Consider the following 27,179-nt stretch of genomic DNA (forward strand, 5'->3'; position numbering starts at 1 on the left):
TAAAAGAAATTAATCACCATTAGCTACCTAATTAATAATTTGATAAAAATTGTTAACATAATAAATGAAATAGCATACAACGATATATTATTTATTAATAACTTAAATAAGCATCCAACGGATGTCTACATACCCCAACCAAATTAACCCAATTACATTCACATACACAAATTAACCCAAATGATTAGAGATTTTTAGTTTTGCTGTGTTCTTTCTCTTAACATTTTCACTCCAAGATAACTGCATTAATAAAACCAAAAAACCTTATTAGCTACTACTCTTATTAAGCCACAATTAATTTAATAACAAATTAAAAGCTATAAATTTATATTTAGGGACACGATTTTGTCCCGTGATGTACTTTCACGGAATGTATTCCCTGATACATTAGATGGGTCCTAGGGTACGTAATAATGGGTCTCAGGGTACGTTTTTTTTAACTCTAATTACTCCTAGATCAATCCCAGCTCTCAGATCAAATAACTCCCCTATTTAACGACTGTCGTACATCACGGAATACATTCCGTGAAAGTACATCACGGGACAAAATCGTGTCCTTATATATTTAATATGTGGTAAAAAAAAAATGATAAATGCTAAAATGTACTATTGGTGCCTAGCTCCCTCTTATGTGTAATTATGGCTATTGGTTTAATTAAATATCGAGTCTTATATAGTTTAATGTAATAACTTTTAATAAGAAGTATCGCTAGCTAATCGCAAAGAGACATGTCTAAAGGTGTTAGAGACTACTGATACTCAATGACGATACTAAAAAAATATATATTTTACTTACCGACCCATCATCATTAATGTGGCTTGAGGGTTAGTCCCAGGAGATATGGTAAAAGTTGAACCATCAACAACTCGAAGTGAATCAATTCCAATAACCTTAAAATCACCATCCACAACCTTCCCCACTAAACATCCGCCGTGATAATGCCAAAACGACGTAACTGAACTTCGACAATATTCTTCCATGGAAGAATTATCTGTCTGGTAATTATCAGGCAAAGGAGGCCCAAAAAATGTAAAATCTCTAGTACCATTCAAATTATTTGTGTACTTAAACCGATCTAATGACTTAGTTTTTAGTAAGTCACCCAATTTTCTCATTGCACTAACACAACGTGTAAGGTCAATTGGATTAGAGAAATAGTTGAATTGAACATATGGTGTGACTTTGACATCAGTTGTAGAAGCCAACCAAAGTGAACCGGTTGATAAAGGTCCCACAATTTTTTCAGCAATGGATCCTAAACTTAATTCTAATGGATTTGATGTGTTGGGGTAAATGCTAAATGGTAATGTAGTTGGAAAAAATGGTAGGCTATAAGACATGGTCTCTATGTAATAATCTTTAGTTATGCCAACAATTTGTATATATGATGCTTCTAATGGGAATGGGATTACAAGATTAAGGTTGTTGCGAGGATTATCAGCCATGAATTGTCCAACATTTGGTTGTGAAAGGATTATGGGAATATGTTGTGATGTGAGGTTTGATTTTGGACCAATTCCACTTAGTAGCAAAAGTTGAGGACTTCCAAGTGGACCTGCACTTAATATTACTTCTCCTTTATTACATATTAATGCCTTGTGAGATTTTCCTTTTGTATCGGTGTATATGACTCCAATAGCATTCGGGTGACCTACTTAAACAAAAATATATATATATAATACCACTTGTCAGCTTATTAATTATATTTGAATATATATAGATAAAATAATAGAATAAGAAGTGTAACACACTTGAATTATACACATTTTATACAATAATAATATGTAATTAATATGTGCTAGTATATACATATATGACTTTTTTTGGGGGCAAACATGTAAGTTAATACATAATAATTATTGGTATCTAATTTTTGAATAAAATTTTAAATAAATATATGTGTATAATCTAATTTGTTAACTTTCTTTTAGATTGAATATTCTAAATTTAATTTAATAATTTGTTTTAAAGAAAATATATTTACTATTATATTGATTTCTTTTCTGCTGTAATTTATTTTCTAATATTTTGGTAAAAAATGATTTATTTGAGCTCCCAGCAATTTTTTCTGTTTTGATTTAAAAAATAAAAGTGGCTATGGTCTCTAGAAAAATTGAGTATCAAAATCAAAATGCTTATATGCGTAGAAAAGAAATATGCTATATATAATAATATATTCAAGTATCTGCTAATTATAATATGCTATAGTGTATATTTCATTTAAACGTTATCCAAATTCTTAATTTGAAATAATAGGCATGACATGATCATATACCAAAAAATAATTATAAAAAAATGAAAAGAAATGAAACTATAGCTTGTATACATACTTGAGGAATTAGTAGAAAAGATAATTTTTGTTACGTAGGCAAGAATTGCAATTTGCAAATTTTTTAGGTTTCCATTATTAAGCAACTCCACAGCTCCATGTCTTCGTCCTTCATCATCGAAAATCGAACCAGATATTTTAGTTCCAACCTTATGTTTTGTAGTAACACCATTGTCAGGACCAACTCCAGCTTCTAACAAAGCTTCTTTCACGGCAAATTGCCAAGTTGATAGATTCGAGTATGACACTATGCTATCTTCCACCCACTTGTAAGCCTTTTCAACCTCATTCATGTCCCATTTCACACCAGAATACTTCACAAAAAAATCATGCTCAGCTTCTGAAAAGAAGCCAGCATTAATCATACTCGACCCTCCCAAAACCCTACCTCTTACATTATCAACACCATCTTTCGAGGTGAACCTCTGCGCCGGTGTATTAGTATTGTCATCAGTGTCTTCTTCAGATAGAAGATTCACGAACCCCGAGGACACCAATGTGTTCGGGTGAGCTTTAGGGACGTTTCCTCTTTCGAGGACAAGAACTGAGTAATTTTCTGACAAAGTTGCCGCTATAGGGCAACCGGTTGTGCCACCTCCAATCACGATGTAGTCATATTCTTCTATTAAGGGTAAATCGGTTGCGTTCACAACAGATTTCATGTAACTAAAGTCTGCTTAAAATAATAAATTGAAATTAAAGTACTTAATTTCTTGAGATTTAAACTAATTAAACTAATAAGGATGATGAAGAAAAAAATGTAAAAACATACGAAAGATAAATTGGAACATCATTATAGAAATTAAGATATAAATACCGTAATCAACCGCGTAACTCAACAATATTCCATGAAAACATGTTAACAATATTATTATAAGCAGAGTTATAAGAAGGGATAGAAGAGATGGGGTCATTTTAATTTTTTATTTCTCAAAGTGAATTAAGCTACAAAATATATATTTTCCTTATTATCTATCATCTTACCTATATATAGTATTTTTTTAAACCCACTATATATACAGTTTTCAACAAATGAGTAGCATATATAGATATATAAATAAGGTAGCTAAATGTGAGGCTAATTAATTTTAGCCGCAAAAAATTAATGTTTGCTCAATTACATACCTAACTAAGTATTTTGTAGACAAAACCACTACTTCAAGCTAGCTCAAGTAGCCATAAGGGAGTGTGTGTTGAAGTCATGAGTTTGAGTTCTAAATTATGTATGGTTATAATGTTGGATTAAAATCCTTAATATGGGCTCATATGTATATTAGTGTATTGCTATTTGAAGCTTGGCCCAAAATAAAGTGATCATTTTAGTAATTGTGGGTCATTAGGTATTAAAGTGTCATGGGCTAAATGTGTAGATACCCTAAGCGATATTTCTAATTTATTGAGGGGCTAAATTAGAAATACTTAAAATTAATAACCTAGCTATGAGGTTATAAATTGGTAGTGGTCCCCAAGAAACAAGAGAAAATTTCTATTCTCATCTTCCCCCATCAAGAGAGAAAATTAGAAAACCTAAGTCTTGTTTTCTTGGAAGATCATTACCCAAAATCACCACAAAGATTATCTCTACAAGATAGATTAAGATCATCACTATCTATGAATTAAGGTACGCTTCCGCCATTTGAATTCTTCTCTTTGAATCAACAAAGGTATTCTTTAGATCTATAGTTATACACTTATAATTATATGTAATATGTTTATCTATAGAATTGAATTTTATTGTTGCATATTTTATGAGTGATATAGAAACTAACAAGTGGTATCAGAGCCACTTTTGATTGATTCTTTGAGAATTTAAGGTTTATGTTAAAGAAATTTGGGAAATTTAAAAATTAGGGTTATGGTCTTTCCACTTTTTGGCTTGAGATATAAATTTATATATGTTTATATCATGATGATTAAGTAATGCTATTTTTTGGGTTTAAATTTTATTTATTTATTTTGGTTTCATAATATATCGTTCTCCTCTGATGTATTGATGTATTGATTTTTTATGACTACCGTATAAATATAACTTGATGTTTGATTGCCATTGAATCAATGGTTTAAGATAAGTTATGAATTACAGTAGCACACCCTCGAGATTGCAACAATACTCATTCCAAATTATTACTACAGTTACCAATAAATTCAAAATACATGTTATATCTTTTATCCTAATATCAATTTCGTAGTATTTTTTTTTTTTTCATTAAGGGGATTAAGCTTTTGGATATACATATATGGGAATTAAGGATTTGGTAAGATATTATTTGGTATATATTTATTGTATTCATTATGTAAATATATATATGGGAATTAAGGATTTGGTAAGATATTATGTGGTATATATTTATTGTATTCATTATGTAAATATATATATGGGAATTAAGGATTTGGTAAGATATTATTTTGTATGTATTTATTGTATTCATTATTTAAATATATATATATATGGAAATTAAGGATTTGGTAAAATTTTATTTAGTATATATTTATTGTATTTATTATTTTTTATTTGGGATTGATGTGTTATTATATATTGAGATAAAGTCAAAACTCATTTGAATCAATTTTGTTCAAATTTGGCATACTAAAATTTTAAAGTTTGTCTCTCATTCTAAATGAGTTGATTGAAACATGATATCGCCAAAGCAACCTCTCTTGTGTAGATTGCTCATGAGGAATGTTAGATGTTTGTGTGTGTGTTTCTCATGTAAGTATTGATCGGCCCAAAGGAAGGTTATACTCACATACTTGTGGTGATAAATATGTGACAATTATAAGATTTCCATGTGAACAATATGTACAGTCCAAAGATTGACAAATTGTTTGACAGGATTTATTGTCAATATTTGATTGCTACAACAAGAGTACCGCTTACAGTTAATATTACTGTCCAAAGACTTGATATTAATGGTGTGTTTGGTATCTTGAGATGGGATTTGCCATTATTTGAACTTATTTTGTTATGTTGATTCTTTTGTGAACCCTTGGTTATTTTGTTCTATTTTTTGCTCATGTTTTAGTTATATCTACCAACATAAAGTTAATTCTCATGCCAATGAGATAAATTTTTAAGTAAAGGAAAGATGCAAATATGCTTCTTTAGCTACCTTGTTTAAAGAAAGGATAAGGACAAAGATAAAATTCAGTATGTTGCATATGGAACACTGTTAAAGAAAGTGCAAAAGATTTTAGATATGGAATTATCTATGACTTTTACAAAAGGAATTAAAATAAGGTTAAAGTGTGCCAAGTATGTCATTAGACATATCTAATGAAAATAAGTTTCTCACTATGGTTTGTTTTGTAAATGATTTAATTTATTGTACCTAACTATACTTAATAAGTAATTTTTTATGAAATTTCTTATGTAAGTATACTATGGAAGGTTATCTATGAAACTAAAAGCCAAGTGATGATGAAAGATTCATCTTTAGGGGCAAAAGTGAAACATCTACATATGAGGCTATAAGGATATTCAAACTATGGTTAAAGACTAGTTATTTTTTGGATTTGGAAAAGACTTATACAGTATCATCACCTAGATGAGTTTTGGTTTTGAATTCTATTTTGAATAAGTTAGGACATTCTTGTTCATTTAGAATTTAAAAGTCTTTTCCAATATTGGTTCTACTAGCTCTTTAATTTATGTATTTATTGAAATTTGCCTCATATAAAGAAACCTTATAATTTCTCTTATGGTACAAAATATAAATTGAATCATGAGAATTCTATTATACTTTGGTATAAGTATTAAGATTATATCTCCCAAAAGGAGAATAGAAGGACTTATTTTTAATAGAATTCTTGATCCCTTGATTTAATAAATTTTAGATTTTATAAAGGGGTAACAAACAAACATAAAGAAATCAAGCGACAAAATAAAAGTTTCATTATCTAAGAATTTATGCTATATTTTGGTACATCTTTCCTCATGGTTTCATGGAATGATCAATAATAGTATCTTGTCTTCAGACTAATGAAACTTGTTTTGTTCATAAGGCATTAATCTTTAGACGTTTCTTTTAAATTTTTTAAACCATAGTTGACAAATCAACTAGGTAAGAAAATTAAAATCGTTGAAACTAACTATGATGGCTAACACTACCATGGGAGGTATGACGAATCAAGTGAATAACACGTCTAAGATTATTTTGCACAAATACTAAAGAAATGTAATTTCATCTTCCAATACAAAATGTTAGGCGAATCTAACATGAAGGGTATTTGAGAGATGTAATTAACATTTATCTAAGGACATGACTAGAAGTGTGATAATTCATTCTTCGTCATGAAACTCGTTTTTTTGGGGAGAAACACTTAAGAATGCAACATAAATTCTGAACTGTGTATCAAGTAAAGTATAAGTTAAAACTATTTATAAACTAAGGTTGTGGTTAGACTCATAGTCTAACATATAGATATATTCTATTTGTGGATGTTCAATTAAGATGAGGTCTTATAAGCCTCATAAAAGGAATACGAACTCCAAAATAGTAAGGAACTATACTTTACTGTATACTCTAGTAATTAAAAAAGCTACAATTTTTGTGATCCCACATTATGGTTCAATTTTGAGACGAGAAACTTTAATAATTTTGAGGATGTTGAGTTTGGGAGAGAAATAAGATTATTATAGATATTGTTCTCGAGAAGGAATTGACGTTAAACTCAATTCCAACTATCACTTTTGACAATGTTTAGTTTTTCATGACTTTCATTGATCAATAAGTGAATCCAGAACCTTGATAAGACAATATCAAACAACTTCTCAATCAAGATATGGTAAATGTTTCAGATAATCAAACTCAACAACCTCAAAGGTCAGTGTCATTAAAGAAATCCATGAGAGAAAGGACATAAGGAAATAATGGAATGATAGACGATGATCCAATCAACTTTTATCATGCCATGAAGGTTCCAACTCTCGAAACTGGACTGATATCATAAATAAAGAGTACAAATTGATGTGAGACAATAAAGTTTTGGTATTTTTCCTATTGCTATAAGGTGTAAAACTAATTGGTTATAAATAAATATTTATAATCAAGAGGGATGCAAATTGCAATGTGGAGAGATGCACATTATGTCTTGCATGTAAGGAATTACTTATAAAGCATATATTTATTATTTTGAATAGACTTTCTTTGGTTTAATTGAAAGACTATTTCAAGACAAACATGACACTGACTGCTCATTATGGTCTTGAGTTATATCAAATGGATTACTAATGTGTCATTTATCAATAATGATATTGATGACAAAAGTTATGTGTGCAACGAGAAAACTTTGTGTCCAAAGATCCAAAGAATATGGTTTGCAAATTAGGAAAATCCATGTGTATACTCAAGTAAGCTTCTCGTGAATAATTACACAATTTTCATTAAGTATTCTCATTTGGTTTTTTGAGATAAAAGCTTTTGATGATTGTGTATATATCACAGGTTCAGTGGGAGTAAGAATATGATCCTGGTATTATATTGGTGAACAATTACTTGCCATTAATGATATACTCATTTTGTATTAGGAATTCAATATATGTTGAGAATGTTCTTGAAATATTCTTGAATTATAACAAAAGAGATATATCAATAAAGTATTCAAAAATTTTGGCATGAAAAATACTATACCAAGTGATAAGCTTGCAGCTAAAGAAAATAAGGTGTCTAAATTATTGCCCTAAAAGCAACCTTAGAATTCAAGAAATATAAAAGATTTTTAATTTACATTGGAATTTAATATATGCTCAAGCATATATGTATTTGTACTTATACATATTTTTATTACGTATTAATGCCTTGTGAGATTTTCCTTTTGAATCGGTGTATATGACTCCAATAGCATTCGGGTGACCTACTTAAACAAAAATATATAATACCACTTGTCAGCTTATTAATTATATTTGAATATATATAGATAAAATAATAGAATAAGAAGTGTAACACACTTGAATTATACACATTTTATACAATAATATGTAATTAATATGTGCTAGCTAGTATATACATATATGACTTTTTTTGGGGGAAATAATATATGTAAGTTAATATATAGTTCCCTCTTATGTACGTAATTATGGCTATTGGTTTAATTAAGTATCGAGTCTTATATAGTTTAATGTAATAACTTTTAATAAGAAGTATCGCTAGCTAATCGCAAGGAAACATGTCTAAAGGTGTTAGAGACTACTGATCTACTCAATGACGATACTAAAAATATATATATATTTGACTTACCGACCGATCATCATTAATGTGGCTTGAGGGTTAGTCCCAGGAGATATGGTAAAAGTTGAACCATCAACAACTCGAAGTGAATCAATTCCAATAACCTTAAAATCACCATCCACAACCTTCCCCACTAAACATCCGCCATGATAATGCCAAAACGACGTAACCGAACTTCGACAATATTCTTCCATGGAAGAATTATCTGTCTGGTAATTATCAGGCAAAGGAGGCCCAAAAAATGTAAAATCTCTAGTACCATTCAAATTATTTGTGTACTTAAACCGATCTAATGACTTAGTTTTTAGCAAGTCACCCAATTTTCTCATTGCACTAACACAACGTGTAAGGTCAATTGGATTAGAAAAGTAGTTGAATTGAACATGTGGTGTGACTTTGACATCAGTTGTAGAAGCCAACCAAAGTGAACCGGTTGATAAAGGTCCCACAATTTTTTCAGCAATGGATCCTAAACTTAATTCTAATGGATTTGATGTGTTGGGGAATGCTAAATGGTAATGTAGTTGGAAAAAATGGTAGGCTATAAGACATGGTCTCTATGTAATAATCTTTAGTTATGCCAACAATTTGTATATATGATGCTTGTAATGGGAATGGGATTACAAGATTAAGGTTGTTGCGAGGATTATCAGCCATGAATTGTCCAACATTTGGTTGTGAAAGGATTATGGGAATATGTTGTGATGTGAGGTTTGATTTTGGACCAATTCCACTTAGTAGCAAAAGTTGAGGACTTCCAAGTGGACCTGCACTTAATATTACTTCTCCTTTATTACGTATTAATGCCTTGTGGGATTTTCCTTTTGTATCGGTGTGTATGACTCCAATAGCATTCGGGTGACCTACTTAAACAAAAATATATAATACCACTTGTCAGCTTATTAATTATATTTGAATATATATAGATAAAATAATAGAATAAGAAGTGTAACACACTTGAATTATACACATTTTATACAATAATAATATATAATTAATATGTGCTAGTATATACATATATGACTTTTTTTGGGGGCAAACATGTAAGTTAATACATAATAATTATTGGTATCTAATTTTTGAATAAAATTTTAAATAAATATATGTGTATAATCTAATTTGTTAACTTTCTTTTAGATTGAATATTCTAAATTTAATTTAATAATTTGTTTTAAAGAAAATATATTTACTATTATATTGATTTCTTTTCTGCTGTAATTTATTTTCTAATATTTTGGTAAAAATGATTTATTTGAGCTCCCAGCAATTTTTTCTGTTTTGATTTTAAAAATAAAAGTGGCTATGGTCTCTAGAAAAATTGAGTATCAAAATCAAAATGCTTATATGCGTAGAAAAGAAATATGCTATATATAATAATATATTCAAGTATCTGCTAATTATAATATGCTATAGTGTATATTTCATTTAAACGTTATCCAAATTCTTAATTTGAAATAATAGGCATGACATGATCATATACCAAAAAATAATTATAAAAAAATGAAAAGAAATGAAACTATAGCTTGTATACATACTTGAGGAATTAGTAGAAAAGATAATTTTTGTTACGTAGGCAAGAATTGCAATTTGCAAATTTTTTAGGTTTCCATTATTAAGCAACTCCACAGCTCCATGTCTTCGTCCTTCATCATCGAAAATCGAACCAGATATTTTAGTTCCAACCTTATGTTTTGTAGTAACACCATTGTCAGGACCAACTCCAGCTTCTAACAAAGCTTCTTTCACAGCAAATTGCCAAGTCGATAGATTCGAGTATGACACTATGCTATCTTCCACCCACTTGTAAGCCTTTTCAACCTCATTCATGTCCCATTTCACACCAGAATACTTCACAAAAAAATCATGCTCAGCTTCTGAAAAGAAGCCAGCATTAATCATACTCGACCCCCCCAAAACCCTACCTCTTACATTATCAACACCATCTTTCGACGTGAACCTTTGCGCCGGTGTATTAGTATTGTCATCAGTGTCTTCTTCAGATAGAAGATTCACGAACCCCGAGGACACCAATGTGTTCGGGTGAGCTTTAGGGACGTTTCCTCTTTCGAGGACAAGAACTGAGTAATTTTCTGACAAAGTTGCCGCTATAGGGCAACCGGTTGTGCCACCTCCAATCACGATGTAGTCATATTCTTGTATTAAGGGTAAATCGGTTGCGTTCACAACAGATTTCATGTAACTAAAGTCTGCTTAAAATAATAAATTGAAATTAAAGTACTTAATTTATTGAGATTTAAACTAATTAAACTAATAAGGATGGTGAAGAAAAAAATGTAAAAACATACGAAAGATAAATTGGAACATCATTATAGAAATTAAGATATAAATACCGTAATCAACCGCGTAACTCAACAATATTCCATGAAAACATGTTAACAATATTATTATAAGCAGAGTTATAAGAAGGGATAGAAGAGATGGGGTCATTTTAATTTTTTATTTCTCAAAGTGAATTAAGCTACAAAATATATATTTTCCTTATTATCTATTATCTTACCTATATATAGTATTTTCTTAAACCCACTATATATACAGTTTTCAACAAATAGATAAATAAATAAGGTAGCTAAATGTGAGGCTAATTAATTTTAGCCGCAAAAAATTAATGTTTGCTCAATTGCTACGTACGTACATACCTAACTAAGTATTATGTAGACAAAACCACTACTTCAAGCTAGCTCAAGTGATCATATATAGAGTGTGTATTGGAGGTCCTGAGTTTGAGTTCCAAATTATGTATGGTTATAATATATAAACATTTAAGGGCTCATTTATTACGTTATATTAGGTCGTATTATATTGAATTATATTATATATCATATTTTTATATAATATTATGTAAAACTTTAATTTATACTAAAATATTATATATAAGTGCTCATAAAATTCAATACCACGTACTTATAGTTTTAAATAAAATATTTGCATGAAATATAATACGATATAATACTATACAATACAGCGTACCAAACTAACTTTAAATCAAAAAAAATATTCTATAAACTATTTATTAAATGATTTAGAGGTGGAAATCAGTAATTCGTGTCAAGTTTGTGTACGTTTGATGCGGCTTAAGAATTATTTGATATTGTTTATATCTCAACTTTAATTGGATCTTGTGTTTAGCGGGTTGACTATATTTATGTACATTACTTATTAAACATATCAATTTGTTTGACTCATTTGAATAAAGATATATAGTTTTAATAAATAAAATTGATAAAATTAAAATTATAAGTTGTAAAAGTATGAGTCTTGTCTATATCGACATGGTCTGAGTTTATATTTGTTGGTTTTATTTTGTGACTAGTGTTATCGTATTTGTTTTGTCATGGCAGGAATTGGAGTAGAAGAGCAGTATGCAGATATGGAATTGGGGGGATGATGAGGGGTTTTTGATGTACGAGGAAGGGACGGTTGATGCAGAAGATTTTAATGATAGGTGGTGCCTAGTGGGGAGATTTCTTACAGATAGATCCTTTGATTTCCAAGCCATGCAACATAAAATGGCTTCTTTGTGGAGACCTGTTCGTGGTATGTTTGTTAAGGATTTGGGACAAGACAGATTTTTGTTTCTATTCTACCATGAGATGGATATAGAAAGAGTAATTGAAGGCAGTCCATGGACGTTCGATCAGGTCCCTCTGATTTTTGAAAGGCTAAAAACTGGAGACAATCCAAGACTTGTGTCCCTTAATAAGTTGAATTTTTGGGTGCAACTTCATGGCATGATCTCTGAATTAAAATCGGCTAACGTAGTAAAGGACATTGGCAACTACATAGGACAGTTTGTGGAATCGGACCCGTTGAACTTTAATGGTGTTTGGAAGGATTATTTAAGGGTTAGAGTTTCACTCCGTGTGGATACGCTTTAACGGAGAATGAAGCTCCAGATGAGGGGAGGCCCCATGTGCTATGCAACATTCAAATATAAAGATCTTACAACGTTTTGCTTTGTATGTGCAGTACTGGCCCGAGGCATTCAGAAAGGTTTTGTGCAAAACCTTGGACATTCTAAGGCATCATAACCAAAAACTATGGCATTGAAATGAAGGCTGCTCCCAAACAAAAACAACACACCATAGGATCGAAGTGGCTCCGCTCAGACATGATGGTCAGAGTTGAGGTGGAAAGGTCGGTGGAGGTTCAGCTGGGCTTGACTCCATGAAATCCCCATATGGAAAGTATGGAAATGGAGGTTAATCAAGAGAGAATAAGGGGAGGCCGTAATTTAGGGAAGAGTATAATAGGCGATGAGGAGGAAATCTTGGCAATTAATGACCAAAGAATGTCAACTGTTGACAATCGGGTAAAAGGGGGAAAATTAATATTGGGAGGGAATTCAAACTCTGGGCCCTTTGAAGTTAATGAGGGTATTGAATGGGTGGACCAGAAGAGGAGGAGATTGTCTATTGAAAATATGAATGGGCCTTTGCAAGGTAATAATGGTATGGGCCTTAACAAAGAAAAATATGGACACTTCCATTGGTGATGTTGAAACAGCAATGGTGGAAGATGTTGGGCCGAATGAAGATATGGGAACAATGACAAAAAACTTTATGGAGGCGGATTCTAGTGGCCAGACCCGCCAAAGATTATGAGTGTATTAAGTTGGAATTATCGTGGGCTTGGGAACCCATGGACGGTTCAATTCCTTAAAGAGATAATTTCTCAAAAGAGACTCCACTTTATCTTTCTCTGTGAAACAAAATGTTTGAAGAATAGAGTTGAGTGGGTGGGCTATTCTTTGGGCTTTGAAGGGGTTTATTGTGTGGATGCCCATGGTAGAAGTGGGGGCCTAGCTTTATTGTGGAAGGATAAGGAGGGGGAAGGATTATTGGTTTTTCTAACAACCATATTGATATTGTGGTAGAAACGGAAGCCACAAAGAAATGGAGGCTAACAGGTTTATATGGGGAACCAAGAAGAGATCAACGACAAAGTACTTGGAACCTTATTCGGACCCTTAGCACTAGTTCTACTTTGTCGTGGTGTATCGTGGGCGACCTCAGCAACGTCGTCAACCAAGCAGACAAGAGGGGTGGTCTTCCCTACCCGAGGCAGCTGTTAGAGGGTTTTTAGCTGGTGTTGGCTGATTGTGACTTGGTGGATGTAGATTTGATTGGGCATCCTTTCACGTGGGAGCGGAATCGGGGTGAAGCAAATTGGATAGAGGTCCGTCTTGATCGAGCATTTTTAGTTCTTCCTGGGCATTAAAATTTCCTCTTGCAAAATTATTTAATCTTGCACATTCATCATCAGATCACTCTCCTATTTTCTTGGAGCCTGTTGGACAGCTGGTTGATGTGTGTAACCGGAAGTTTAAATTTAAAAATGCATGGCTAAAAGAGCCTTTCTGTCAAACCATTGTTAGTGACAGTTGGATTTCGTCTTCGGGGCTGAGTTTTTCTAGTAAAATCCATAATTGTGCTGAGAAGCTTGTAGTTTGGGGTAAATCAATAACTGGTGACTTTAAAGGGAGAATCAAGAATTGCAAAAAGGAGCTGAATCTCTTGAAAAACAAAAGAGATGAAGCTTCAGTACAGAGGTATAAGGAGACAAAGAAGCATTTGTTTGAGGTATTGGAGCAACGAGAAATTTTTTGGAAGCAGCGTTCGAAGCAATTCTGGCTTAAAGAAGGGGATCAAAACAACCGTTATTTCCATGCGGCTGCAAGTACAAGGAGGAAAAACAAACAATATTCAGAAGCTGAAAGATGAACAAAGAAGATGGTTGGATTGGGAATCGGGTTTGCCATATTTGGTAGTAAGTTATTTTTACTTCTATTTTTGCTGCTTCTAGGAGTAATTTCTAGGAAATTATTGATTGTGTCCCACATAGTGTCTCAGAAGAAATGAATTGCAGCCTTAGACAACCAGTCACAGAAGAAGAGGTTAAATGTGCAGTATTTCAAATGCATCCTGACAAGAGTCCTAGTCCCGATGGCATGACACCGGCTTTCTTCCAAAAAATTTGGTCCACGGTTGGCTCTGATGTTCTTCTGGCAGTTCAAAAGTTTATGCAAGATGGTGATTTTGAGGAGGGTTGTAATGAAGCTAATGTGGTTCTAATCCCTAAGAAAAAACACCCTGAAAACATGTTTGACCTTCGCCCCATTTCTTTGTGTAATGTTTTATACAAATTAATCATGAAGGTTATTGCAAATAGAATGAAGCCATGCATGGATGGATAAAGTAGTGTCGGAATATCAAAGCGCCTTTATACCTGGGATACTTATTATAGATAATATAATGATTTCCTTTGAGGTGCTCCATTACCTTAAAAGGAAAAGACATGGGTAGGAGGGATATATGGCACTTAAACTCAATATGAGTAAAGTGTACGATCGCATGGAATGGGACTACTTACAAGCTATCCTTATGGAGATGGGTTTTAATGCTTATTGGGTTCGGCTGATTCTAAAGTGTGTCACTTGAGCAAGGTATATGATTGTTCATGCTGGTAGAGAAATGGGCCCTGTGGTGCCTAGGAGAGGTATACGCCAAGGGGATCCATTGTCGCCTTATATTTTCATTTTGTGCGCTGAGGGGTTATCGCCTTTAATTAAAAAATATGAAAGCATGGGTAGAATTCATGGTTGCAAAGTGGCGAATGGGGCTCCTCGGGTTTCTCATATGCTTTTTGCGGATGATAGCTATTTATATTGCAAGGCTACATTGGAGAAAGATGCTTGTGTTCAGGAGTTACTTAGGAAGTTTGAAGCTGCATCGGGGCAAAAAGTGAACTTGGGGAAATCATCTATCTTTTTTAGTACCAACACAAATGAGTTGACAAGACAACAACTGTGTGGTTTGCTCCAAATGAACGTTTGCAAATGATAACAGTAAGTATTTAGGCCTTCCGAGTACAATGGGAAGAAATAAGACATCGATTCTTGGTTATTTGAAGGACAGGGTACGTAAAAAGGTTCAAAGTTGGGATTCCAAGTATCTCTCCAAGGAAAGGAAGGAAATACTAATCAAAATTGTTACACAAGCTCTCCCCAGTTACGCGAAGAGTGTGTTTGTTTTTATTACCACTTGATATATAAGCCATGATAGGGAGCAACATATGGCCAAATTTTGGTGGAAAACATCGAGAGGAAAAGAATCGGGGATCCATTGGCTTTCTCGGGAAAAGATGACACATCACAAAAGTTTGGCGGCATGGGGTTTCGTAATCTTAGGCAGTTTAATCTTGCTCTTCTGGGGAAGCAAGGTTGGCGTTTGCTTACTCGGACATACTCTTTGGTGTTTAAAATTTTCTGAGCTAGATACTTTGCTAATGGTAACTACCTCACTGCTCAGTTGGGTAATAACCCAAGCTTTGTTTGGCGAAGTGTGTTGGAAGCTCAAGATTTGGTACGAAAAGGGGTGCGTTGGAGAATCGGAAATGGAAGAAATATCAATGTGTTGGGTGAGACCTGGTTAACTGATAATGATAATCCCTATGTCACCTGTCCTTCACATTGCTAAGGTTGCTAACTTATTGGCTATTGATGGTCAAAGCTGGGATTATGAGTTGCTGGCAGACTTGTTTGAAGATAGAGATCGACTTTTACTTGAATCCATTCCTCCTCAGTTATTTCAGGGGAATGATCACTATGTAAGGATTAATGAAACTTTAGCCCTATACTCGGTATAAAGTGCATATAAGCTAACCCAATCAAGCTTCGAGCAAGAGGGTACTTCAGACTCAACTGCATTTTGGAAGGCTATGTGGGCGTTAAAAGTACTACCCAAAGTGAAAAATGTGGTGTGGAGAGGCTGCACAAATTGCCTTCCTACCCTTCTGTCCTTGTGAATAAAAAGAGTTCAAGTCTCTAATATTGAAATCCAAGATCTCCGAGTAGCCCTTGGGCTCATGCAAGGTCATAATAACGCTTTGAACCATGATTAGGAAGATCTCCATGCAGCTATAAACCTTGTATTCGACGAGCCTCATGCCATCTGGAAGGTTGAACGCAAGCCTCTGAAACCCCTTGAGTTCTGAAGGCTTCAGGGGTAAATGTTATCCATGTTTTCGGATCGAGGACACGTGTAATTCCAAGATAGTTTTAGCCTAGTTGTTCCAGGCCCAATCACGGGCCTAATCAAGATAATGGACTGGATCCATTAGTAAAGTCAAGCCTTCTGGTTGTTGAATAAATGAATCGTCCAAGGGAGGTAGACCTACAAAACTATGTGCATCTAAATAGCCCCATGAAGAGATTTTGGAGGAGTAGTTAATATACATCTTGATATTCAGTTATGTATTGCATTCAATAATTATTAAATCCCACAATATCAGGACTTAATTCTCAAGATCATGTCAGAGAATCATATCTTCTAAAGATAGAAATAACAAAGTAATTATCAATCAAGCATTTATGTATCTTTATTATTCACAAAAGTAGAACATGGTTTGATAACTATCAACATTATATGGCATCCACGTCAGTAGAAGATCAATACTTCATGGGTTGGGCTTCATCAAATAAGCCCGAAGTTAATTTATTATATGTATTTACCCTATTATTGGACAAGGTTTACATATTAGAACCCTACCACTATAAATATAAGGAAACTCATTCATGCAAAGGGTTAGAATCTCATTCTTGGAGTACTCCAGCAAATTATAGGGTTCAAACAATCAGCAAAACACTTATGTAAATCCAAAAGACTTTTCTAGTCTTATTATAATAATATTGACTTGCCGACTAGAGGTCGTTAATCTTTGAACCACATAAAAACTCTTACCTCATTCTTTATTTATATTATATTTCTTTAAACTTATTGTAGTTTATTGGTTTCCAAAAATCTCAGTCAGCATATGGTTATTCATAATTATAGTGTTGTCACTATAGTAAAAAATAATTGTTATTATATGTTTCAAACTATTTAAGTCTCATGATTTATCAGTACACTAGATTTACACTGATATGATTATCAGTACAGTTGGCTAAGTAGAATGTCTTTTCTAAGGTATTAGCAAAGTAAACAAGGATCAAATGTATGGGTTTTACATCAGTCTGAACCAAAATAGAAAAGATATCATGAACTTACATTCGCATCTTTTCCATTCAATATCGCTTAATTGATCATAGATCAATTTATCTTAATCCTAAGATGATTAAACTTTAAGCTAATTGTATTATTAACGTTATTTGATTTCTTCGTTACTGGCATACCCGTCAAATAAGCTCATACTTATATATTGGAAATTCAGTAGTTCAGTTGAGTAAGAGCATTAATCATATATATGGACATCTATAACTTCTAAGACTATTTAAAAGTAAAACAATAATTTTCTTTAAGCTATGCTTAATGAGATTAAATGGTGAAACACGCATTTCAGTAATTAAATTAGTTTACTTAAATATCATTTACAAGTAGCTAATTTTTTAAAGGATAAAATACATTAAATGATAAAATATTAATTTTGTCCTGATTATGTCGATCATCTATAGAGGATCAACGATTATTTAGATTGTAGCAATAGATAATTCATTGTGTATATTGGAGATATATATAGAGCGTTCTGTGTAATTAAGAGTATAATTTTGAGTCTATAATGGAATAATAAGGAATTAATCAACTTATTAGAAAGCTTGATTATATAGGTCCATATAGTCCTTACAATTGATACTTGAGATAATATATCATCTTGAAGAACTCAAGTAATTGATTTGGATAATCAATTAAAATTCATAAACTCATTATGTCATGTTTTAAAAATTTATACTAAAGTTATATTTGATTGAGAATAAAAGAAAGTTAAACTTTTATTTGTTAATTATGACACTTTGTGGGTTTACTTACTAAAAGTTTTCTTCATATTTTTGTAAAGAGCACTGTTTATCTATCTTGTTGATTCAACTATGTGACTGATGTATAATCATGTAATAAATTATTATCTAATTTACTTATTAAAAAAAACAAAAATTGCTCTATATTTATAAAACTTTGGGATTTTTTCTATAATAAATTAAAAATAGAACAAGTTTACATTTATGACCCCAAAAAGGGAAATAAACAAAAATAGAAACTAAAAGTTGTTAAATTACAAAAATACCAGCCAAGGAAAATGGAACCCTCCTTCTTCGTGACCCAGCGGACGAATCCCCCAACCCATTCTCAACCATTTTCCTTCCAAAATCAGGAAAATCAGATCTAAAAAAAATGTAGATCTCAAGGGAAAACAATTTAAATCCCGAAAATCCAAATTCAAAAACAGAAAGAAAAAAAATCATCCAACCTCCATTGTTGTACAAAAAAAACTCAAAAACAACATTCAGTCAAAAAAGCAAATCACGTTCAGAGATGAAGAATCAAATAGAAGGAGATCTGGAATCATTGAAACTCACCCATGATTGAATCAGAGAAAGAATTGAAGGTAATAAAATATGAAAAAACAAACATCATCTAAGCTTTCAGAAAAAAAACCAGAAAGCAACCACAAAACAACATTTTAAAAACACCCAGACATAAACAAAATTCTAAAAGATGAACAACTGGGAAAAAACATATTAACAACAATCTGCAAAACATGAAATTACTAAAAAAATTGTTCACTGTGAAATAAAATTAAACAACACTAAAACTATTAAAACTAAACATTAAAACAACTGTTTAGAAAAGGCCAATAGAACACTAAAATAACAATCAAACAACGAATTAAAAATAAAGAGAAAATGTTATGAAAACTTAAAACCTTCGTACAAAAAATGAGAACAAAAACAACAATAATCCCTAAAAAAATACATTTAAAACTTAAAAACAACTAATAAGAAAACCCAAACTGACAAAAAGAAAAATAGTGTAGTTTGGTTAAATGATGCTAAAAACTATTTAATAGCAGTAACAAAACCAAAAAAAAAAACTAAGAAAACAAAAATGAGAACAAAAATAAAATAAAAAATAACGGTTGATTAAAAATTTCAACTTAAAAAAATAAAAAAAAATTCAAGGTAAACAACTCTTGGGTTTAACTTTAGGCTTCACTTCCAAATCAGAAACTTCATCCTCGAAGTCAAAATCGGAGAGAACCTAAAACGTTATGGAGAAAAAAAATTGAAACACAAAACAGCAAACGAAAAACAAAACAACAAGAAAAAAACTAAAAAAAAATCAAAAAACAACCCAACTTACATCCTTGACAAATCTCGAAGATTTGGTTCTCTTTGCCTTACAAGATTCAATCTTAGCTGGAAAAATCTTTTTTTAGAACCAGATGGCTCTGCAGCATCACCCATTCCCTTCTTTGCAATGTCTTTCAAACCCATTTTAGGATCGTAGCATAGATGGGAGTTTGAAATCCGTGAGTTAGGGCTTCACATGGGATGATAGTGGGTTATGGAAAAAAAAAAAAAAACTAACAGAAAATAAAAGAAAAATTAAAAAAAAATGAATGAAAGAGAAGAAGGTGGAAGAGATGGAATGTAATATTGGAGATGAAAGAGAAGAAGGTGGAAGAGATGGAGTGTAATATTGGAGAAAACCTATGACATAAGCATGCATAGGTATTTGTGTAATTATCAAACTTTTTAAATATAATATTGAAAAATATTTTTTTTAAAAATGTTTAAATAACCGAATAAAGATAAAAATGTAAAAAAATGACAAAAAAAGATACGAAGGTGTAAAAATCCCTAAAACTTTTGGGACCTACTCTGGGCCAGGATTGTGTGTGTATGACTCACTAGGTCTCTGATTAACAGAAAATAGTTAATTTTTATTTTTTTAAAAATACCATAATTCTATATGCAAAATTAGAAAAATAGCAAATGCAAATGTATTGGCCTTACCCATCTGAAGATGCTATACATAAAGAAGAACATGATAATAATATACATATACTCGGTTTGACAAGATCAATATTATAGATAATAATAAAGAAAAGCAACATGAAAACAAAACCATCATCATCTATTAGCTGTCTTTGCTTTTATTCAAAAAATATTAATTTGGAAAAAGCTTACTTAAATAATTGAATATACATTCAATGGAAATTATTATTATTATATATATATATATATATATTTTTATTAAATCTGACATGTCTTTGGCTTGTTAATAACACATAATTGAGATTGAAGCAGTCAAAACATAACAAGAAGGCCAGCCGCCAGCAACAATATATTATTGAAAGAAAAAGAAAAATTGTAATTTGATATTATACATCATCATGATATATATACTTTCTGTATATTATTTTTTTTTACTGTACGTGTAAAATAAATCTCATAGAAATCTTAGTTTAGTTGGTCCTCTCCTTTAGCATCTTTAGCCCAAGATAACTGAAAAAAAAAAAAAAACAAATTATGAAGAAGAAAAACAATTTAAGGATTAGTACTTTAAATCATCATGATATGAATTAAAAATACTATATATAATATAGTATATAAGCATTAATAATTTGCATAAACAATACACCATATTGTATGAATAATATTATTTACATATGGTGTATTATGTATTTTATTTGTATATTAAATGCTTATATATTTTTCTGCCATAAATAATATAAAATAAATAAATAGATACGAGAAAATTATATTATATACCTACTTTATTTTATTTGTTTTAATTTTTACTTTTATTTTTATATTCTTTAAAATATATCCACTTTTGATTAATAAATAAAAAAAAAATATTTTTCAACTTATATATGTTTTAAAATATACTAATAATTATAATATAGACTTGTCCTTAGGACGCACCTAATCTAAGAATCTTAAAAAATTATCCGATCTTTTAAAGATACTTAATTTTTTTTTACTAATTTGTAAAAATATTATATATATTTTTAAATAAAGATCCAAAAATAATTTTTTAAATATCTATATACCTGTACAAATGATATGATACTTTTGATAAGTAACTTAGAATCTAACTACATATTTCTTTAAAATTAAACGTGATGTGTATATTCTTAATTTTATATAGGGTGGTCAAAGGTTGCCAATTGAATTGTAAAAATATACGTATTTTCATAATAATAATAATAATTAATATTGACATACCGGCCAATCATCATTAAGGTGGCTTGAGGATTGGTCCCAGGAGAAATAACAAAAGTTGATCCATCAACAACTCGAAGTGAATTAGTTCCAATAACTTTAAAATCACCATCCACAACCTTCCCAACTTGGCATCCCCCATGATAATGCCAAATAGTCGTAACTGAGCTTCGACAATAATCTTCCATACCCGAATTATTTGACTGGTAATTACTTGGCAAAGTAGGACCCAAGAACATGAACTCCCTAGCCCCATTCAAATCCTTGTACTTAAATCGATCTAATGATTTTGTTTCCAGCATCTCACCGAGTTTTCTCATCGCGCTAACGCAACGAGCAAGATCAATCGGGTTAGAGAAGTAGTTGAATCGAACATGTGGGGTGATTTTAACATCTTTGGTGGAAGCCAAGGTAAGTGAACCGGTTGATAAAGGTCCCACGATTTTTGCAGCTATGGTTGCTAGACTAAATTGTGGTTGAGTTAATGGATTGGTGTAAAAGCTAAAAGGTAATGTAGTTGGAGCAAATGGTAAGCTATATGACACAGTTTCTATGAAATAATCATTAGTGATTCCTACAACTTGTACTGCTGAACCTTCTAATGGGAATGGGATTATGAGATTAATGTTGTTACGTGGATTATCAGCCATGAATTGTCCAACATTTGATTGGGAATGAATTATGGGAATATGTTGTGATGAGAGGTATGATTTTGGACCAATTCCACTTAGTAGCAAAAGTTGAGGACTTCCAAGTGCACCTGCACTTAGTATTACTTCTCCTTTGTTACGTATTAATGCTTTGTGAGATTTGCCTTTTGAATCGGTGTAGATAACTCCAATAGCACTTGGATCTGTTTATTTAAACATACATAATATTAATGAGCATTATAAATATTATATTTATATGTCAACTTCGTGATGTGTTTTTTTTTTTTTTTTTATTATTATTTAAACGTTTATATATTACAACATGTTTTACTTGGGACTCGAACTCAGGACCTCCAACACTCACACACCTACCTATGGCCACTTGAGCTAGCCTCAGGTGGTTTCGTGATGTGGTCTATATTGGTGTACTGTTAACGATGGGAATCTTAAAGTATATGCTCATTTATAATATATTATATATAAAGATAAAGTAGACCAAAAAGTCTAAATTTTACTTTCAAATGGAATTATTATATTATTTGATGGTCAATATATACACAATTTTGACGTATCGAAATTGTTTATTATATCATGTTGTGTAAATGGATATATATATATATATGTATGATAATGACAAAATATATATGTACGTATCCATTTTATATATTATTAGGCTTGATTAGGAATTAATTAAGAAATCTTTTCACTGGTTGAAACAAACTTTTTAGAGTGATTAAACTATAATACCCAATTACTTCAAAATTCAAAACTTGATAACTAAATAAAAGAAATGAAATTAAAACATACTTGATGAGGATGATTTTGTTGAGAAGATGACTTTGTTGACATAAGCATGAATAGCAATTTTCATGTTTTGAAGATCTCCCTTATTAAGCAACTCAACAGCTCCATGTCTTCTCCCCATATTATCAAAAGTAGAACCAGATTGTTTAGTTCCAACCTTATGTTTTGTAGTAACTCCATTATCAGGACCAACACCAGCTTCCAACAAAGCCTCTTTAACAGCAAATTGCCAAGTTGACATATTCGAAAACGACACAATACTCTCTCTCACCCATTCATAGGCCTTCTCAACCTCATCATTGTCCCATTTCACTCCAGACTTAACCATAAAATCATTGTCAGCTTCAGAAAAGAAAGCGGCGTTTATCATACTTGTCCCTCCCAAAACCCTACCTCTTACGTTCTCCACTCCTTCTGAAGTGAACCTTTGCGCCGGGGTATCGCCATCATCATCCGCTTCGATGAGATTAGTTAGAAACCCCGACGCAACCAACGTGTTGGGGTGAGCTTTAGGGACGTTTCCTCTTTCGAGGACAAGGACTGAGTACTTTTCTGATAGAGTTGCGGCCAAAGGACATCCCGCGGTGCCACCTCCAACCACAATGTAATCATATTCTTCCTCTAAGGGCATATCAGTTGCGTTGTAAACCGATTTCATGTAACTAAAATCTGTTTAAAATTAATTAATTAGAATTAAATTATATTACAAAACTAACAACATATAAATAGTTTGTAATTATAACTTTAATTATAAAGAAAACTTACCATAATCAGCCCCGGAAACTAACAGTATTGCATGATCAAAACAAGTTAGAAATAGTAAGAAAGTGAGAAGGGAAAGAGAAGGCAGTGCCATTTTTTAATATGTTTATATGTATTTGAACTTTTGAAGCCACAAAAAATAATGAATTTTGCTTAAATCTTAGTATCAATTTATAGGGTTTTTGAAATAGACGACTAGGAATTAAAGAAGGAAAAGTATACAGGAAAATATTAAATAATTATCTCATTATTATATGTCAATTATTAGTTTATTGTCAACATCTAGATCTCTGTCGTTTACTGTTGTTTTGAGCTCCTCAGAGTAAATTACAAAAATGTCTTTATTTTTTTATTAATTACTATTATGTCCAAACTAATATATTGTAGTGAATTATTATAAGTAAAAATATATATTTTTTAATATCTTGTACAATTATTTTCTTAAAGTAATTTTTCTCACAAAATATCTACAACTCAAAAAGTATGCATAGGGTATCTAATTATTTAATAATAATTAAAATAATATAAATAATGTTAAAAAATAATTTGGATAAATACCCTATCACTTTAGGTAGACATAATATTAAAATGAATTATAATTTAAAGAGCTCCATTTTTATATACAATAATATGATATGATTTATATCTTTATATATTAAAAGTGCTTATGTAACGGCAACTCTTGGTTTAACGGAGCCATTTTATTTTATTCTGTTAGTTTTAACGGAGAGTTAACATCTGTTAATTAATTTTATAATAATAAATACACACTATTCATCTTCCTCTCGAATTTCTCTCTCAAACCCAAACCTATATTCTGCGATTGGCCTTATTAAAGTTCTACGAAGACAATTGCTTCCAATTGTCGTCATTCTTCAACCTCAAACCCAAACTCATATTGCTATCGACCTGTATTCGCGCCTCACCTATTTTCTTTGATCTTCTCGTTGTTTCACAATATTTTTGCTGTGAATCGTCACCTCTTCTCCGCGATTACAAACTTTTCTTCGATTTAGGTATATGTGATTCTGACATTATGTATTTTGTTGTTTCGGTATGGCTCTTTTTTTCATTTTGAATATTGAGTTGAGATGAAACAGCCTACTATGGGATTAAATTCTCAATTTGTTGTCTTCAAGGTTTGCGTTCTGTCATATTCGTATTTATTTTTTGTGGCTTTCTTTAATCAGATGGTGATGGCCACATTATTGGCAATGATGCTTTGAAGTTCTTTGCTTTGTCGAATTTGTCTCGGCAAGATCTCAAGCAGGTTTTTCATTTTCTTTTTCGGATTTTTTTGGGATTGTTCGTGTTCTAAGGTTGTGACATTTAATATGAATTTAGTTATTCTTAGTTATTAATTTTTTGAAAAGGTTATCATTTTTATTGTTCAGTTAAGCCTTTTAGTTGAATTAATATAATAAATTAAATAATGATTACAGTGCTTTCGAAATGGTTGTTTCTTTTTAATTAAACTTACAATGGAATGAATGTTGATACCATGGTGTTATTAATTGAAAAATAGCAAATTTCATATTCTATTGTTATTTGTACTATTGGGTTGAGATAATTCTTTCTACTCAATAATGGAAAAATAGCTTGATTTGTTAATGTAGTCTCTATTGGGTGTTTTACAATTATGTGGTTACATTATTGTTTTATTTTGTGTTTGTGGAGTATTTTCTTTCAAAAAAATGAATTCATGAATGTATTTCCTTGAAATGACATCCCTGATTATTTGTAGTTGGTTTCTTTGGTGCAAACTGGACTTGAAATAACACATAATTTATTGAATAGCAACGGTAAGTTTTTCTAAAGGTGGTTTGTTGTCACTGCGTTTGTTGCTCCCTCTTCTGATTAAAGTTGAGGAAACTCGCTGGCAGAATTGAACCAATAATTACAATTGCCACAACTGAGTAAATCTGTCAAATCCCATTTGATTTACTTTTAATTTTGTTTTGGATTGATTATCTTTAAGATAGTTAAGAGATTGGAGTGATGATTCCATAATATTCAAGCTCAACAGACCGGAATGCAGGCTCCTCTTACTGGTTTATATTAGAGACAAATGACACATAGTTTTAAAATTATCTTGAATGTATTCTGTTTTTTAAGTTTTAATTATTGTTTTATTTTTCTTAATATTTTCATTTTAATTTTGTCTTGCAGGCACGGTCTAAGCTTTGGCATAACAGTGCTGCAATGCAAGTGCCTATTAGATTGGTAGAAGATTTCAAGGGCCTTATAGACCTTGTGCAGTTAAAAACTTACTACTTTCATGGTACTAACGGGTATGTTTTTGGAAGTTGATAACTTGCAGAGCTATTTCTTAATAAGGAGCATATATCTTCTACTGATCTTGAGGTAAAAAAAATTATTAAATAACAAAACAAAAATGTTGTCGGATATTTGTATCACATGGTTGTAATAAACTTTCTTAGAAATATTTATTTTGGCTTTCTTTTCTTTTTCTCTTCTAGGAAGCAATTCGCAGGGCAACCATAACATAGAAATCCATACCAATATTTATGAGAAGTGCATCCAAAACCAAGGTACTTCCATATTTGCAGTATCAATCCTTCACAAACTTAGTTATTATTAATAATTAAAACTATTAACAACTACATCTAATAATTATTAATTAATTAAAATTAGAATTAGATCAAGATTAATAAATCAAATCTTCATGATCATCAGAAGAAGAATCAATTTGTACATAAATGGTTTAAACTTTGACTTAAACTAGGCAATCTCCACGAGGAGTAGGAGTACTAATTATCTTCATCGCTTAAAGTAGTAGCGATCATTGACTCATTTAAAGTTTAACATACTTATATTCAATTGAATTTTCAGGTTGTGTTGATTAATTGCGGCCTTTCATCCTTATGGGTTTGAAATATAATCATCTTCCCTGCTTTGATCTCTCCTTTTGTTCGCCAGTCGAATTTCTTTCTGTCTCCATTACTTTAGGTGATTGAGAGAATGTGTCATGTCTTTTCTGTGTAAAATGATTATTTCAATTCTTATTTAATCATCCTTCTTTCTTTTAGGCATTCTCTATTATGTTGTCCATCTTAGCATATGCATTTGTTCACTAATTTCAGGTTCCCCATACTTTTATAGTCTTTTTAAATGTGAATTTATCATTGGAAGGGAGTTGTATTGGACTAGCATTTTCTTTTAACTTTAGCTTTGGTTATAGTGAGATTTTTGGTTAATGTCTTTTATTTTGGACTCTTCTTTCACCCAATAATATTTTAAAGCAACTAAGGCTTCAACTTTTATATGGATTCTATTTAAACATGAATCTAGCCTTGTGGCCGAGCATTGGTGTGAAAAGAGAGTATACACCAAAAAAGAAGGAAGCTGAGGCTGCTGTTATTAG

At 31.4% G+C, this 27,179-nt stretch overlaps 2 protein-coding genes, 1 long non-coding RNA gene, 1 other non-coding gene and 1 pseudogene across 5 annotated transcripts; 2 read left to right on the forward strand and 3 right to left on the reverse strand.

The window, feature by feature from the left end:
• On the reverse strand, positions 1–3,315 carry LOC115695926 ((R)-mandelonitrile lyase 1). 2 transcript variants are annotated; one of them, XM_030623021.2, is made up of 4 exons: positions 3,148–3,315; positions 2,332–3,003; positions 797–1,655; positions 1–240 (listed from the first exon to the last, which is right to left on the reverse strand). In XM_030623021.2, exons 1-4 carry the CDS (start codon positions 3,242–3,244, stop codon positions 195–197), a joined length of 1,674 nt encoding a protein of 557 aa, XP_030478881.2. In that variant the 5' UTR covers positions 3,245–3,315; the 3' UTR covers positions 1–194. The 2 variants fall into 2 exon arrangements, with proteins under 2 accessions (XP_030478881.2, XP_030478882.2); XM_030623022.2 differs by having other exon boundaries at positions 797–1,652; positions 3,148–3,314.
• A 5,247-nt stretch (positions 3,316–8,562) lies between these two features.
• On the reverse strand, positions 8,563–11,080 carry LOC133038730 ((R)-mandelonitrile lyase 1-like; annotated as a pseudogene).
• Positions 11,081–20,667: 9,587 nt separating this feature from the next.
• On the reverse strand, positions 20,668–23,949 carry LOC115695941 ((R)-mandelonitrile lyase 1). The gene is made up of 4 exons (XM_061116943.1): positions 23,798–23,949; positions 23,036–23,701; positions 21,582–22,431; positions 20,668–20,855 (listed from the first exon to the last, which is right to left on the reverse strand). The coding sequence occupies exons 1-4, from the start codon at positions 23,886–23,888 to the stop codon at positions 20,816–20,818; spliced, it is 1,647 nt and encodes a 548-aa protein (XP_060972926.1). The 5' UTR covers positions 23,889–23,949; the 3' UTR covers positions 20,668–20,815.
• Positions 23,950–24,577: 628 nt separating this feature from the next.
• Positions 24,578–26,806, forward strand: LOC133039050 (uncharacterized). The gene is made up of 3 exons (XR_009688585.1): positions 24,578–24,810; positions 24,985–26,158; positions 26,275–26,806. It is a non-coding gene; the product is annotated as an uncharacterized LOC133039050 (long non-coding RNA).
• On the forward strand, positions 25,616–25,714 carry LOC133039560 (small nucleolar RNA R30/Z108). Its single transcript, XR_009688698.1, has one exon. It is a non-coding gene; the product is annotated as a small nucleolar RNA R30/Z108 (small nucleolar RNA).
• Positions 26,807–27,179: the final 373 nt, after the last annotated feature.

Source organism: Cannabis sativa, chromosome 6 (genome assembly GCF_029168945.1).
Source record: "Cannabis sativa cultivar Pink pepper isolate KNU-18-1 chromosome 6, ASM2916894v1, whole genome shotgun sequence".
Taxonomy (NCBI): domain Eukaryota; kingdom Viridiplantae; phylum Streptophyta; class Magnoliopsida; order Rosales; family Cannabaceae; genus Cannabis; species Cannabis sativa.

Coding starts and splice junctions, on each gene's coding strand:
- LOC115695926 (XM_030623021.2), bottom strand. CDS start 3,244: ATGACCCCATCTCTTCTATCCCTTCTTATAACTCTGCTTATAATAATA. Junction 3,004..3,147: donor GAGTTACGCGGTTGATTACG/GTATTTATATCT, acceptor TATTTTAAGCAG/ACTTTAGTTACATGAAATCT. Junction 241..796: donor ACATTAATGATGATGGGTCG/GTAAGTAAAATA, acceptor TTATTAATGCAG/TTATCTTGGAGTGAAAATGT.
- LOC115695941 (XM_061116943.1), bottom strand. CDS start 23,888: ATGGCACTGCCTTCTCTTTCCCTTCTCACTTTCTTACTATTTCTAACT. Junction 23,702..23,797: donor AGTTTCCGGGGCTGATTATG/GTAAGTTTTCTT, acceptor AATTTTAAACAG/ATTTTAGTTACATGAAATCG. Junction 22,432..23,035: donor AACAAAATCATCCTCATCAA/GTATGTTTTAAT, acceptor TTAAATAAACAG/ATCCAAGTGCTATTGGAGTT.